Source organism: Taeniopygia guttata, chromosome 7 (genome assembly GCF_048771995.1).
Source record: "Taeniopygia guttata chromosome 7, bTaeGut7.mat, whole genome shotgun sequence".
Taxonomy (NCBI): Eukaryota; Metazoa; Chordata; class Aves; order Passeriformes; family Estrildidae; genus Taeniopygia; species Taeniopygia guttata.
Genome location: NC_133032.1, coordinates 38,983,321 through 38,999,407, shown reverse-complemented (window position 1 = coordinate 38,999,407; position 16,087 = coordinate 38,983,321). Strand labels below are relative to the sequence as shown.

Here is a 16,087-nt window from a genome sequence, read left to right as displayed (position 1 = left end):
TGCAAATCTGTACTTCTCCCACCTCCTTCTGCAGTCCCTGACATATTTGCTTTTTAAAACCTTTGTGGTGGTTCAGGAGGTTACTGACACCTGAGAAAAGAAAAGTTATATGTACCATGCTTATAAAAAAGCACTCTCTAAATCTAAAAAGTGATGGCTTTTTCATATTGTTTGGATGAACTCTCCCTGCCCCATAATATTTCAGACTCCAGGGAACTGTTCTTAATATACACTTTAATTTTTTCCCCTTTTATAAGCTCTAGTATTCACACCCTGTGGCACCCATCTCATTAGCTTTCCTTTTAGGAATACACACATTACACTTCCTATTCTTATTGTATTACCAGAAATAACGCTGTTAATATTTTATATATCAGTGTGTGGTGGCTTTGAATAGTGCAAGTCTTTTTTTATTATTATCAGTTACTACAATTACACATCAGCAGCGGGTCTCCCATACATCCCAGTTTCCTTGGCAATGTCAGCTTTGTTGGGGCTCTGTTTGCTTGTGACTTCTTGGTGAGCAGGTCCTCCCTGGACTGTGAAATGAGTGGGGTGCCCCGTGTGCAGCACAGACCCTCCCCAGTGCTGGGGGGCTGCGTGTGCACAGCTGCTGGGGCTCCTGCGCTTGGCATCTGCTGCCAGCAGGGCTGGCACAGCCCAAATCCCGCCTTTGTCCAGTGCTGGAGCCCAGCAGAGCTGGCCAGGTCCTGCAGCAGCTCTGTCCTGCAGATGGCCATGGCTACAGCATTTATCCCTTACCCTCTCCCTAGTCCTGGCACACAGCGAACAGTTTGAGCAGGTGAACTAGAGTTTGTATTGAGAAGTTGTGGGTGAATGCAAGTACGTTTGAAAAAAACCACTTTTTTGGAAAAGAAGTATGCTACTTTTTAGTAGTTGTTGGATTGACATTTCCATACAGTTAGTGACTTTAAAAAAATTGTTTGTTTTGTAACTTCTATAGTCCTGTTTAATTTGTAAAATATTTAAATCCAAGTGATTTATTATCCCATTAACCCAAGTGGGGTTTATGTGTTTAACTTCTATTACTCTTCATAGAAATTGACTTAATTCTTACTTTTCTATGGGAGACTGGGTCTTTAACTTTTTTTTTCTTCTACGTTTCCCTCCCATTTTCTTAAAAATATTTCTTGTGCACGTCAGAATGGCAGGGAGTTACTCAGGCAAGAGACTCAGATCAGCATGTGCTGTTTCTATCTGAAGTAAGAATGGCTGAGCTACTTTGCAAGTAAAGAGGCTGCACTGCTGGCATTGAAAGTCACCTTTTAATGAGTTTTCCATGTTAATCTTGTAGTGATCTCAGTTTGACCAGTTCCAGAGGAGATAGAAAGCAATGACCTTGTGTAGGGAAATAAAAGGTTTGCCAAATCCAAACAAAATCATCGTCCTTGTTGATGATGTGCCCATTAGGAGCTGGACTGAGAGCAATATCTTTACTGAAGGGCTGATGTTGCAATCCTGCTATTTCTTCAGCATGTAACTTCTTATGACTTAATCACCTTTTACATCTGCTTTGCTTTTTTCTCTTTTTTAGAACACACTAGAAAGGCATAGCTCTAAAATGGCCTTTTCTCTAGAAACAGAATTCCTTCAGTCACCAACTTATTCTCTGGCTGCAGCCCTTATTTTAAAAATGTGAAGGAAAAATGTCATAGTTGACGTGGTTTAAATCCAAATTTGCAATTGAGAGGCATTTTCCCCTCTCTGTGCCTTGTGGCTTCCATCTGGAAGAACCAAGAGGTATCTCTGACTTGCCATAAATGAGATAACTCTCAGTTCTATATTCAGCAAGACCCTGAGCAGCGGAGATGGTGATGATGCATGGAGGCTGGGAAGGACAGGAGCGGGCTGGAGCTGGTTTGGGCAGTGAATCACTGTGGTTACCTGAACATGCACATCTCTGGGTGCTTTTGGACTGTCCTGGCTCCCAGTTTTCTCTCTCCTGAGCACAGTGTGAGCAGCTGTGGGAGAGTCTGAGATGACTGAGCAGTGCTGTGGAAGGCAGCTGATGCTGGTCTTGTACAGCACACTGCTCATCCTTTCCAGAGCTCATTTCCTGCTTCTCAGTGGCTGCTCGGGCTCTGGACTTGTCCCGTGGTCCGAGGGCACCTTCAGTAGCCCGACATGGAGCTTCGCCACCCAATACCAACAATAGCAATGTTCTTGGTACTTGGACTGGTTTTTGGTGCACGTGGTGTGCACAGCCTCGCATGAGCTCAGGCAAACTGGGAAGCATGGAATGGTGCTCTGTGCCTCTGGCTCACTGGGATCTCCCACCCGCTTTGTACAGCAGCCTGTGGGAACTGTGGCACAAATGTGGGGAGACACATTGTGTGTTTTCTTTTTTTATGCATGGGACTTTTAAAATACTGAATTCCTTTAAAAAGTATTTGAATCTCTAGTTGTTTCATAATCCCATTTGCTGTTTGTGACCATGCAGCCCTGACCTGCGGCTGTTGTGTTCCTGTGATCCCACCATGAATAGGCTGCCTCTGTTCTGCCATGGGCTTCCATGGCTAGCCAAATTTTGTGATTCTTCTTTGTGTTTTTTTTTCCTACCATATAGAATCTTCACTTGTGAAGTTATTTTTCTTGAAGTGACCCCCTACATTTTTTTCCCAGGGATTCCTAGAATCAACTGTGGGCAATTTGAAGAAGAAAACGAAAATGGCAAACCATAGTATAATTAAGGAAAGATGAGCAGAAGTGATTCAAAGATTAATAAAACTCTACGAGATACTAGAAGAGTATTTAGATTGTGTCATTTTATATGGTTGAAAAAGTGAGCTAGAAAACATCAGAGTGGGATCTCAGAGGATTTTCCTTTTATGCCTTCAGTTATGACAAACAGTACTGGCTTTATCACACAGTTATTGGGAACTTTTGCTCAGAACTTGGGTTCTACAAGCTTAGTATGTCTGTGTGGCACAGAGTGCTCTGAGCTCTGGGTAGTCATTTCTGACACCATTCCTCCCAGGATTTTACATCCTTTTCGTTCTTGTGTACATTTTCCTCAATTTCCAAAGCTGAGGTTGCCCCTGCTCAACCTTTGCCTCCTGACTGCAGCCAGCTGCCCTGTGCTCCTGTATACCAGCTGAGAAGCTTGATGCCACCTCTTGTGTCACCACAGGCTGCTTCAAGGTCTGGTTATAAAAAGTAATTTCTGCTTGAAGATAAAACCTCACATGGTGCTGTGGTATTGTGCATCATTTTGTCTTTAAAAGAGTTGTATCTGTAACATTAGGTGAATGGTAAATACATTATTGCTATTCAGATGTTACAGTGAAAGAACTAATTTATTACTTTAATTAGTTTGTAGTGCACTTTACATTAGTGTAATATGCAATATTGAAATAATGAACTGAAAAAAGGTGTGTATGCATTCTGTTCAGCACAGCAATTTAATAATTCACTTGGCAAAAACTCCTCTAATAATACATGAACTGTGAAATGTACTTAAAATACCATTTGTAATTAAAAACTTTCAGAACCTAATGTTGGCAGTGCTTGTACTGCTAAAATGAAAACTGTTTTGTGGAACAGGCAATGGGAAAGCCAGGTTTCAGTGTATTTTCAATATTAGTTTAACTCCCAGGATTTTTTTAATATTTAAATAAAATATTTACTGTTGACACAGTAGAATATACCCTTCTGATTTTGAGCTCATAGGAGTGGAAGAACGCAATCAAGAACATGTTAATTTTTTTTGTGCAGTCTGTGGTCCCGGATTGTTGCTGCAGTAAAGCAGAATTATTGTTTGGGAGGTTTTTTGTTCTCCAGGCCTGCATGATCCTGCCTCTGGAGATGAAATCCCGATGAATGCAGCAGGCTTTCTTGGCACACTTCAGGTGTAGGAACTCTGGCAATTCAGCACCGGGTGGTCCCTTTGGAGCAGCAGAAGCAGGAGATGCTCCCTGCAGAGCTTGCCCAGCCTGGTGCTGTTCCACAGCAGTGCCAGGGTGGGACTGCCCAGAGCAGGAAATGCAGCTCAGGCTTCGCTCTGTCCTGGCTCACCACGAGCCAGAGTCCAGGTCCTCATTTTTAATCTGTTGCCACGTGGACAGCACTGCTTTGGGAACCTCTCTTGCCACCTCTTGAAGATGTGGATTCCCCTTCCTGGCACACAAAGTGATCTGGGGCTGTGAGACTGGAACTGCTCTTGAGCACAGAGGATTTTAATGTTCAAATGTGGTTTAAAATTGAAATATATGGTATTTGAATCACGTGGTTAATGTAGAATTTTTGTTGCTTCTTACACTTCACTCTACCTCTGCTCTGCTAAGAACATTTTATCCTATATGATTTCAATTCTTCTTCTAGGAAAAGCCACGTCATTAAGGCCAGCCTACAGAATCAGAGTCACATATCATATTTTGCATGCACTGATTTTCTGGATTTTACTAATGTCCCTTTTGTTTTGTTTTGTTGGGGGCTTTTGTGTGTGTGTGGGGTGTTTGTTTCAATTATGTCCTTTTTTGTCACAATTATAATTTTTTTTTTAAGGGAATCATTCTTCTTTTGCCCTAATGAAAAGGGAGAGGATTAGACAAACATGGGATGGAGCAGGGATAATCTAAACTAATTTCATGTGCTGAATACAGAAAATAATAACTGAGTATTGTAAACAAGTATGGTACAGTGAAACTCTCCTCTGGCATCCTTGTTACCCATTTTTCTAATTGGTCTTGGGCTCATACATTTAAAATCCTAACTAAAAACCAAAAAAGTAGATTCAGTATTGAAATATAAAAAATGGAAAGTGTGTTCTGCCCCCTGAGTAAATGTATGTGTTAGTAGTGATTTAGGGCAGAGTAGGGAGCATTGTAGGAGTGGAGATACACACTGAGTTACTGGCCTATCACTTCTGTCTGGGGAACACTACTGTGTGATTAATGCTTTGTCAGCTTAGTGAAGTTCTGAATTTGATGCTTGGTTATGCTCATTTGTTTGTACATAACCTATCAGAAACCTAGATTGTGCCCCAATACTGATTTCTGACTTGGATCAAAGGGCTGTGAGGAAAGAACTGTTTGGAAACAACACCAGAAGGTGATGGTGGCACAGGGGTGGGGTGTCACACACACCATGCAAACTGCTGCTAATGAAATGGGTTAATAGGGAGGCTTGAGATGATTTCAGGACAGATTAGTGTCTGTGTCTGCTCACTGCTTCAGTGTGCTTTGCTTCCCTCAGTCAGTTGCCATCGTCCCAGACTCCCTGCAGGGCCCTCTCTGTTCTCCATGGGCATTTCCAGGCACTGGTTCCCCTGAAGCATCAGGGAAATGCAGCTTTTGTTGAGACCAGTTTATTAATGGCTGCAATCAAACAACCAAACAAGTCCCTGGTTGATGCATAAACGAATATCCAAAGACTACTAGAGGATCAGGAGAGTTCTCAGACATGGAGGGAACTAAAGCTGCATCATGAACTGCACCCGCTGGCACTGACCTCAGTATTGGAGAGCATTTGAAAGGAGTGGGAAGCAGGATGTAGGGAAATCCAGGCTTACAAAAAGCAATTTTTTTTTGTTACATAATCTGACTGTTACCTCATATCAGTTGAGAAAATCTGTGATGTTATTACAGAAGTTTAAAGCTCCTTCAAATGCTCCTGTGGCTTATCTCAGCTCCAATCTGAGTATGCTTTTTGCAGATTTCATTCACTGCTTGCTTGTTGTTAGATTTTAAATCTTTCTATATATGGTTTTGCTTCAGTCTGTTTCAAAAGCAAGGTAGAAAGGATTGCATGTTCTTCTGGCTCATTTTCAAAGAATTTTTTTTAGTTCATTAGGGTGGCAAGTGAAGGGTAACTGAAACAATTTAGTATTTTATTTTCAATTCCTAAACCACTAAACTGCATGAGCAGGCTGCTGCCAAAATTGCTACATGAAAATTTTAATTTCGACAGCCCTGGTGTCACAAGTTTCAAGTGTGTGGGAAGCTTGATTCGGGTGTTGCAGCTGCGGCTGAAGGGACCTCTCCAGACCCCGAGGTCTCTCCCACCCAAGCAGGTCAGGTACAGCTGGTGACTGTGTGGAATCCAGGTTTAAACAGCCCTGCTCAGCATGTTCTAGCACTCATCCAGCCTCTCAGCAGGGAAGTGATGAATGCATTGGACTTTCAGGTGTTTCAATCTGTGCCTGTTGTTTTTCCCCCCCATCACTGGGCACCTCTGGAAGAGCCTGGCTCTGTCCTCTTTTCACCCTCTGTGTTTTCAGGTTATTTTCATGTTATCACTTTGCCTGCACTCCATGAGAAGTCACAGTATTGTTCAGTGTATTGCAAAGAAAAAAATATAATTATTGTAGTAAGAAGCAGGGTAAGCATGGCATCATTCAGGGATGAAGCTCTCTGAGAACCTTGGACCATGGGGAGTGCTGAATTTCTAAACAGGACATCTTTTATAAGCACAAACCAGAAGAATTAATAATCTACACACAGCCAGTGAAATGCACTTAAGGTGGGAAAATTATAAGCATTTTCATATCTTTGTTTTAAAGTGCTGTAGTGTAGAAATCCAGCTGAAAAATGGCTGCAATGCTTGTTCATTAGAGGAAGGCAGAGTTCTGTTAGTGTTTGACAAATCCATTACAAAAAGAGCTGGCAAGCCAACAAAAAGGAGATATCATTGATCCTGTAGAAAGCAGTGTGAAACATGAGCACACAAGTGCTTGTGGGCCACACCGGCTGGGGCACTGCAGGTGAGTCCCTGCCTGTGGCCAGGTGTGGGGACAAGCTGTGTCGTTTAACCAGCACAGTCAGGATCGTGTCAGGAATGGATTTTTGGCATGCTGGGCTGGGTGGTCCATGCCGCCCCGGGAAGTTTTGTTAGGAAGCGTGGCAGGCCCTGCAGCAAGGGGTGCAGGGAGCGTAGCCCCATCCTGCTGTGCCGGGCAGCACTGCCTCTCTTCCCACAGAGGAGTGGGTGTGGGGCGTGCAGGACCCCACGGGCTCTGAGCAGGGGTGCCAGGCTGGGCTGCACCAGCTGTGCTGACAGAGCTGAAGTCCCTGTCACTGGAGTGAGCCCTGGGTGTGAGCAAGGTGCTGTTACAGGAGTGCCTGTGCCAAAGGCTGCAAATGCACTCTGCTCTGTGACTCTTGGTCTCCATTCATTCATAGGTCCTAAGTGCTGAAGGGAGATGTGAATTACTGAGAAGGTTTTAGCAATTTTGCCTCAAACCACTTCATGTGTGATTTTATTGCATATTATGCTATCAGTTGGGAACTGCACATGAACATGCAGCAAGGTGGTGCTTGCTAAATGGTTGTGTTGTTGATAAGATTATCAAATTTACTTTGTAAGCAGATTACATGAGTTTCCTTCCCAGTCTCAGCTTGGCAGGATCAGTGTTACACAGTCTGCTGCAGGACTGTCTCTTCAACTGCTTCTTCCAGGTTCTACAGTGGAAAGCACAGCAGGAAGAAGCTGCTAAACTAGAAGCTGCTGTAGCTGCCAGAAGAAAAGAAAAGGAAAATGAGAGAGAAAGGCTACAGAGAGAACAGGAAGCCATTCGTAGAGCTCAGGATAAAGAGAAAGTATGAGAAACCTTTATACATTTTTGCATATATTAATGTGTGCCATTGCTTCTAAAATCTATAGCTGATCTTGTAGCATACGTATTCTTGTAAAGTAATATGTATTGATTTAGAGATGGGCAAATGGTTAGTTAGGTCTTTCTCCTGTCCATTTCAGCTCTAAAGCTGCCTGAGCTGACACACCAGTTACGTTACTCTATTGCATTTCTTAGGGAAAAAAGCCTCAGCAAGTGACTGTGTCTGTCACAAAACAAGCACAGATGCATGGCAGGGTCTGACTGCACAGGGCTGTGCTTTGAGCAGCATGGCAGCCTCGGGAAGCTGCCAGTGCTGCAGCTGTGTGCTGCAATGCAGCAGGGGAGCCTGGCAGCACAGTGCCTGCAGTGCAGCACAGCTGCAGGGGCACCCCTGAGGGAACAGTGTTCCCAGGGCTTGTGTGCTGACTCCTTGGGAAATGCCTTGGATGCAACTTAACAGATGCTCAGAAATGCACTGTAGTGAACGTAATGCTTTAGAAAGCAGAAATGCGTGTGGTTGTTTCACTGAGACTTTACCTCTGAGTCCAGTGGCACAGAGAGGGACATTTAGTGAGGGTTTGCTGCTGCTTCTCTTTTTGTTCCAGCTCCTTCTGTGTATTTGCCTTTGCACACACGGCGTTTGTAGCGGCAGGTGGCTCTGAAACCACAGGGAAGGAAGAGGTTTAGAGCCAGTGCTGACCCAACCACCACCAATATTAATTTTATCTGTAAATAATCTGGTTGTGCAAACTTTTCTCTTGCTGTGTGTAATATCTACATAGAGCAGCCCTCTGCCTATGCACAGATGGAAAAGCAGCTGTTTGGGGTCAGCAGTCATATGTTTCATTGGAGTATTATACATCCTAGATCCTTAAAAGGGCTGATAACCTTATACTACAGCTGCTTTTCTGGGGAATGCAAGCAGAATGGAAGTGGTAGTCTTCAAATTGTGGTAGAAAAATATATTCAAATTAGTGGTCACAGTCTGATTTTACTACTTTTGTTGTGGGGGCTCCACACCCTCTTTCTCTCCTAGTAAATATTCTGCTACCTTTTAGTGCTCTAAATAGAAATTTTATTCTAAAAGGATTGAAGTTGGAATCTCTAACTTAATGTGTTTGTTCTCACTGTCTGGCCTTTGGAATGAGTGTTAATTTGTTTGCTGTATTTGGTCAAACTCTAGCTGAAAAAATACTGGGCTGAGAAAGAGCTCAAGTGGCTAGAACAGGAGGAGAGAGATCTACAACAACTGGAGGAATTGAGAAAATTAATGGCTGAACAAGTAGCCAAAGACAAAGAAAGGTAAAATAAATTAAATGTGAATACCTTTAGTATCAATAGGATCTTCTTATAATCTAATTTGCTTTGATCTCCTGACTTTCTTTTTTAGAATAAATTGAGGATTAGTATATTTTTTTCCTTCCTGTTCAGCAAATGCTTCAAGCCATATAGTAAGGTTACAATCTGGGTGATCGTATCCTAGTTGCAATTTATTTCAGTTTGAATTAATTAATTAACATCCATCAAAATTTCAGACCATTGTAAACACTAAATGTCATAAAATGTAGCTGAGTTATAAGACCTTCTATAGGTCTTTTTATAAAAAAGACTTTCACTTTGCATACTGATTCATAATCAGGTTTGGTTTGTTTGAGGGACAAGTGCAAGGAATACATTCAGCATTTAACAGATTAAAAGATATTTATTGTTATCTTAGAGTCCTAAATTGCTCATCTAGTTGTAGATGCTTTTCACCTGTTTGATGCGATTTAGGACTTAAGCCTGCTCAGGTTTGATTGCCAAGTCTTTGTTGCATAAGATGACCTTTCATAGTCTGTTGAAGAAATACTGGATTTCATAGAGGAATCCCTGTGTGAGAGGAACATAAAACCCCTGTGTGTAGTCTGGTTATAACTGCTCTCAAAGCACAGGCTGACTCTTTTTACATAGAGGAAGCCACCAATTTGTGTGGACCAAAAGTGCAATAAAAATAGGATTAAAATGCCATTGGCATTAGAATATTAAAGTTGGTTGTAAGGATTCTGTCGGAAACACTACTTGAGTATTACTTTCTTAGGACACCTTTCTGACAACTTAATTTAAATGTCTACATCCTTATGCTACAAATATACCTCTGCCTTTCCTTAGACATGCCTGCAGGTTTTAGCTCCTAGGAGAAGGAACACATGAAACTGCAGATTTAAACTCCTTCAGGCTGAGAACGGAGACTAAAACTGTCTGAGCAAGAGCTCTGATTACTGGTGTGTTGTCATAAAAGGTCTGGGCTGGCCACATTTGAAAAGGAAAGCAGAGAGTTCTGGTTCTGTTTTTGCTATGAGATTCTGCTCTCCAGGGCCGAGGTGTGGGCGCTGCAGCTTCCCCATGCCTTCAGAGCAGCTCTGTGTGGGCTCACCTCCCTCATCCCACCTCAGGGCTCTCACACACCCCCCTGAAACTCTCCTGGGCTCTCCAGACATAGCTCATTATTTCCTATTGAAAATTTTTGAGACAGTGTCTGAAAGCAGAGCTTTAATGAAAATATGCTTATCAAAAATTACAAAAATGTGTACCTGCAATGCTACAAAAGGTATCTTTACAGAAACTAATCAGTTATGCTCATTTATCAGCTAATGATTTGTTAAAATTTTACTTACTATGGTGCTTGAAAGCAAAATTAAGTATTAAGATACTTTGATTTTGAGGTTTTCGATAAAATTAACTTTATGTAGAAGAAATAGTAGCTAAAATGTTGCCAAGTGTAATAGAGTGAAAGAGAATGAAGAACTTTATTTAGATGTGGACAGGGTGAAACCAAAGCTTGAGTAAACATTGAAGCCAAGTCTAAAAAAGCATTGGAAGGGCGTTCCACCTTAGGAACGTGATGTGCAGTTGAGTATGTATTTCCAAGGTGTCTGCCTTCCCTGAGTGTGGATTTCATAGTGGTGCCATTGCCTACTGACAATGACACTCCATCTTTGCTAATGCATGGCCGCTCCTGTAGAAGGACTAACAGTGACATCTCAACAAATATGTATAGCTGCATAAGGAACAGACTCTGCACAATAGTCTAAAAATGCCTGCAGTGAAAGTTAGAGCAGCACAGTAGTGCTGTGTGTAAAGTTCTGGAGTTACTGGTGTGTACCTCCAGCTTTTTCCTTTGAAAGAAGGGTGTAAGTCTCAATTTTTTTTTCTTTTTCCAGTGACAAGACTGGGAGTGAGGTGTTTCTTTTAATGGAAAGGGTTATAGGAAAGATTTCTTCTGCCATACACAGATGTGAGAGAACATTTCTTCTTGGCAAAGAAATTGGGGGAGGAAAAAAGAGTACCAGGGCTATATAAAGGATGCTAGAGAAAATCTGCGGTCTAGACATGGAATATGAAAGGTTAGCCAAGTTGTTTAAAAGGACAACTGACCAGCCAAAACCCACCGAGAAACAAATCAAAAAGCACAACTCCCCAAACTCCCCTTCCCCAAAAAGCCCAAACCGAAGAACTCCAACAAGAAGAGCACATTGAAATGAAAAAGCACCTTTGCGTTCTGAGGTGTTTTGATAAGCCACCATGGCCTCACCAGGTAGGTCTAGAGAGACTCAGAGCAGCTTTGGAGCTGAACTGGCTGGCAGCAGGGGAATGTGGCGGTGCCACTGCCCGGCGTGTCCGTGTGCTCGCAGGGTGCAGTTCCGACGAGCCTTGCTGGAGAAGCGGCTGCAGGAGAAGAAGGAGCTGGCCCTGCTCCAGGCCCGGCAGGAGGAGGAGAAGGAGAAGCGCCTGGAAGCGCTGCGGCAGCAGGTGGGCTGGCCCTGGGGTTCACACGCACTGCCACCGGCACCCGCTGCCAGGCAGGCAAAGATAAAAGAACAATCTCTCAAAAGCAAATAAAGGAACAAGGTAAAAGGCACTTTAGCTCTGACCAATAGTAATTCCCTCCTGTTATAAATCCTGTGTCCTTTGTAGCTGTGACAACAGGAACATTATGACATTAAATTGTACTGTAGGAGCTGCTGATATCAGAGAGGAGATAGAGAAGGGGTTTTTTCCAGGTCAGATGTGATTTTTCTTCTGTGATTTTTTTCTGGATTTTGTTTGTTCTAATAACCTTAAGTCTGCCTTGAGTCTAAGGCAAGATTTATGAGTAATTTCTATTATTTTTAAATTCTGAAAACTTGTACACCTTGGGTGACTTTTCTTCAGAGATATTTGAGTCTCTGAAACTTTTGCACATTACTTTTAAAAAGACACCCATAAAATACTTACTAATGCTTCTAATGTCATAGTAAAAGTAGTGCTAGGGCTCTTTTTTTTTAGACTGCTGACTTTTGAAAGAGTAATTTTGTCTTAAGTTACATTTTTGTATGTAATCTCCTTGTTTTTTTCTCCAAAGAGGCTGGTTGGTAGTCATGATCTGTTGAGCTCTTTCCACTGAGTCAATTCTCTTGCCAGAGTAGAAAATGCTTCTAGAAGGGCCTTTGCCTGGGATGTTGATACACCCACTTCATCATACTTCTCTGATCAACATCTATTCTCTGTTTCACACTAATGAAATCCTGCTTCATAAAGTATGTACAATGTTTTTATGGCAAGGGCAGGGGGGGAAGATCTTTACTAAAGTAATTTGGCCTGTAGATTTTGGCAGCCTGTAAATACAAAGGTGATATTTTATTAAAGAGATGGATGAAAAAACTATTGTATGCAATTTACAGTATTTTTTTTCTGGTTTTAGCCATTCTTCATATGGGCTTCTGACTTTAGCTATTTTGCTCATGCATCTTTCTGTATTTTTCCAAAGTAGTATTAGTCTGTATCTGAATATTTTAACACAAACAATGTAAACAATGAAAAAATATTAACTGGCACAATACAGCGTCTGGGAGTCTTTGATATTGATCTAGCTACAGGAAATTACACAGTTAAAGCAGATGCACTTCAGAAAAAAAAAAAACCAGAGTTGTGTTATTTGGGGCATATCACTCAATGCTGCTGCCCGTGACTCTGTAAAATTGTGAACTATCACCCCGAACACCTTTGTTCCTGTTGAAAGAAAAAGAAGAAAGTCTGGAGTTCCAGGAATTGTGGGTATTGCAGAGTTTTGAGGCTGCTGGGTTGGACACTGGAGCTCATGTCAGTGTCTGTTGCAGAGCTCAGGGTGCTGTTGCTTCTCTCACATGTCCTTGTGCCCAGGCTGCCTCTGCAGCTGGGACCCTGTGTCGCTGTTACAGGGTCACTGCAAAGACACTGAATAATGGTGTTCTCAACGGGGTGCTCCCGATAATGACCTGCTCTCGCCTTAGCTCTGCATAGAGTAATTGTTACTTTCACACTGTGTCTTTAGGTTGCCATTGTTGCAAAATTAGATCCAGCCAGAGCAGTGGCTGACACGGTGGCATCAAAAGCTCGGATGGGCATTGGAACCAGTGACGAGTTTGAGCTGCAGCAGCCCCTGTTCAGGTTGCACACGTACAGCGAAGAGCAGGTAATGGGCTGTAATCGTGCTGTGTAAGTGAATCAGGAACTGAACTGGCCGTACTCGTGTTTCAGGGCACTCAGGCTGCTGAGGAGGCTGCTCCCTCAATTTCAAATGCACTCAAGGAACATCTTGATACCTTTAAATTCCCTCACTGTTCCCTATCTGCTCAGTCAATGTATTTGCAATTATTTCCACTCTGGAATTCGAAAATTATTTATGAAAAGAGAAGAGCTATGGTACAACCCTGCAGTGTAAAAGCTTTCTTTTGACACTGAATAAGATAAAATTTAACAATGTCTATAGCTAAAGTTGTCCAGCACTGCCCATTTTAAGACATTTTAAAGCTTCTCAGTTTAGTAATGGAAAGATGTGTGTTTTGTTTGGTTATTAAAATTCCCCAAATCTGACCAATATATGAGGTTCTGACAAATCTTAATGATGCTTTGAACATGTATGTTTGGGTCCTATGTCTTAATTCTCAGCATTCTCTTTCTGCTTCAACTCCAGACGGGTTTGGTGCTGCTCGAGCTGCAGTATGTGATCCCCACCAGCACATCCCTGTGCTCCTTCCCAGAGCTGCAGGGGCTGTGGATCGTGTGCCCAGTGCTGGTGTCCAGCAGCTCGGGGCACTGGGGAGGTGATGCTGGAGCTGGAAGCAATGTGTCGCTCTTCCTTGTACTTCCAGTGCAGTCCCACTGCAGACCATGCAACAGGGATTGGAAAGATGCTTACAAATTTTGTCAGATAAACTTTTGACAAATTCCAGAATTAATTTCCCTCAGATTAATTGTCGTTCTGACAAATGGAAGTGGCACTATCATGTAAGCCCAAGGCGACACTGTGAGAAAAAACATAAAGGCATTTGAAGCACTTGGATTGCCATAGGAACAACCAGGAGGAGATTGAAGTCTGTGCTGCACTTGGGGCTGTGTGCATGGAGAACATGGGGGAGGCAGCAGCTCCTCAGGGAGCTTTTTGGCTTCTGTTGATCATTGCTGTGTTTTTTTTAACAGGTCATTTCTGACCCCAGGCTCCGTGTTGAGCTCGCTCTCCGAGAAGCTGGACTGCATAAAACACTTTATGCAAGAGAGGTTTTGTCAAAACTTCCACCACCGAAGCTTCCAAGAAGAGACATGGAATCTACAGCTTTTAAAATGTAGAGCATGTCTCACCTGAGGGGCAGAGCAGCATCAGAGCTCTGGTCTGGCCCACAATATGCAAGCCTTAAATTCCCTTGGGTTTTCCTAGGGCTGCTCAGTTCCCAGTGTGTGCAGCCGTTCCCCTGTGAGCTGTGCTGCACCACGTTACACCTGCCCGGTGTGGGTCTGGAGAAGGCTGGGCTCTGTGCTCCTGGAGTGGGCTTGCCCATGTCCCTGGGAGCTGGGACACCTTGCTTAAGGACTCCTACACACAGCCCAGGCCAATCTGATGTGCAGCACCTTGAGTAGGAATTCTTGGGATTTAATTGGCAGCAGAAGTTCAAAATAGCTTTGCACAGCAATTACTTAGATTTTATTATATTACATGAATAAATCCCACTATTTTCTTTCAAGGTTTCTTGAGAATTTGATTCTTTTCATTATAAGATCTTAATTGCCATGAATGTTTCTAGTATTCCTTGTTTGTAAGATGAAACTTAAACCTTTGTCTATATTTAGAAGACAACTTGCTGCATCATATTTACTGCAAGCCAGTCATTCAATTTCATATTGCAGATTAGTTTTTCAGCATAAATTATAAATAGAGCTGGGATCTTTATCTCTTCATTTTCTGGTGTAACAGACTTCTGAGACTAAGCACAGGGTCAGCCCAGGAGCAGCATAATGCCAGTGTTGTGGCTGAGTTTAGTGGGGAAATGCTGCAGAGCCTGCCCTGAGCTGGGGGAGTGATGTCTTCTGGACTCGACCATGGTGTGCTTGTGCTAAAATTAACAATTCTGTGTATATTTGTGCTTTTTATTTTGGTATCTCCTTTGGGGTAACTAGTTATTTTTAAAACACGCTTGGCCACCTCAAACCAGCTATTCCTGTGGGGATATTCCTTGGATATTCCTGGGGGGGGACCAGCAGTGCTCTGCTGTGGGGAACAGACTGGCTGCAAGAAAATTCCCTGAAAGGCATTATCCCAAACCTAGGCACTTGATTTTTTTCCCCTTGCCTTTAAAAGCAGACCTACAAGATAAAAAAATTTGCACCACTGAAATTGAAATTATAGTTGTCATAGTTTATAAATACCAAGATGTTAATGAAAAAGCTTAGAGGGAGCAGACATTGGGTTGGAAATAGTGGGCATAGATTTTTAGGCTGAGACTTGTGGTTATTTTTATGTCTGTAATTTCTCAGGGTAGAGACTGAGTAGAAGTCTATAAAGTCTGGGCTACCTCAGTACAATGATAAGTCAGGGCCTTTAGTGATAGAGCGAGGCCAGAATGAGGATTTTGGGTGGGGTTCCACATAACAGTGGAGCATGGAGAACACGCAGGTCAGTAAAAGGGTATTTCACACAGCACTACCAAGGCTGCTCATGCCAGGAGACCCCAAGGCTGCTCTGCAGCCTGACCAGACATCTCTTTCCTGCTCCTGTGGGAAGGAGGTGGATGTTTCACCCTACTTCATAATCCTCACTTTAGCATTGGTCACAACTGATCAGAACCCTTCAGGAAATGGAGATCCTTATAATGACATTGATTTTAATGATAAATCTTTCTACACTTAAAAAAAAATCTTCCAAGTTGCACACGTGAAAATAGTAATTTTAAATGTGTTAATGATAAATAGGCTTCTCAACCCACACCTCTTGTAGCCCTGCTTTGTGTGTTTGGCTGGGTAGGAGTGGCAGTTCAGAGCTCAGGTGTCTTTATGCCAGGAATGAAGCATGGGCAGTTCACTCTCAATCACACTTTCACAAAGCTTGATGAGAATTTCTCTGTGAAAATTAAGTTACTTGGTTTCAAGATAGACTACTTATTTGTGAATTTTGGTAGTGAGAAAAGTGTCTTTAATGTCAAGCAGTGCCTGAAGGTGAACTCCTCAGCTGACCACGGCCGGGTG

General features: G+C 42.6%; 1 protein-coding gene across 16 annotated transcripts in view; it reads left to right on the top strand.

The window, feature by feature from the left end:
* The window catches only part of CCDC148 (coiled-coil domain containing 148), a 44,696-nt gene extending 30,107 nt beyond the window's left edge, over positions 1-14,589 (top strand). For 14 of the 16 annotated variants that reach the window (XM_030278226.4, XM_030278220.4, XM_072931804.1 and 11 more), the window contains 5 exons: positions 7,416-7,556; positions 8,757-8,875; positions 11,245-11,362; positions 12,903-13,043; positions 14,051-14,589. In XM_030278226.4, the coding sequence (XP_030134086.4) occupies positions 7,416-7,556; positions 8,757-8,875; positions 11,245-11,362; positions 12,903-13,043; positions 14,051-14,197 (666 nt within the window). In that variant the 3' untranslated portion in view covers positions 14,198-14,589. Of the gene's footprint in view, positions 1-7,415; positions 7,557-8,756; positions 8,876-11,244; positions 12,430-12,902; positions 13,044-14,050 lie in introns of those variants that run through there. The other 2 variants (XR_012056883.1, XM_072931810.1) reach the window with 2 other exon arrangements.
* The last annotated feature ends 1,498 nt before the right edge of the window (positions 14,590-16,087 follow it).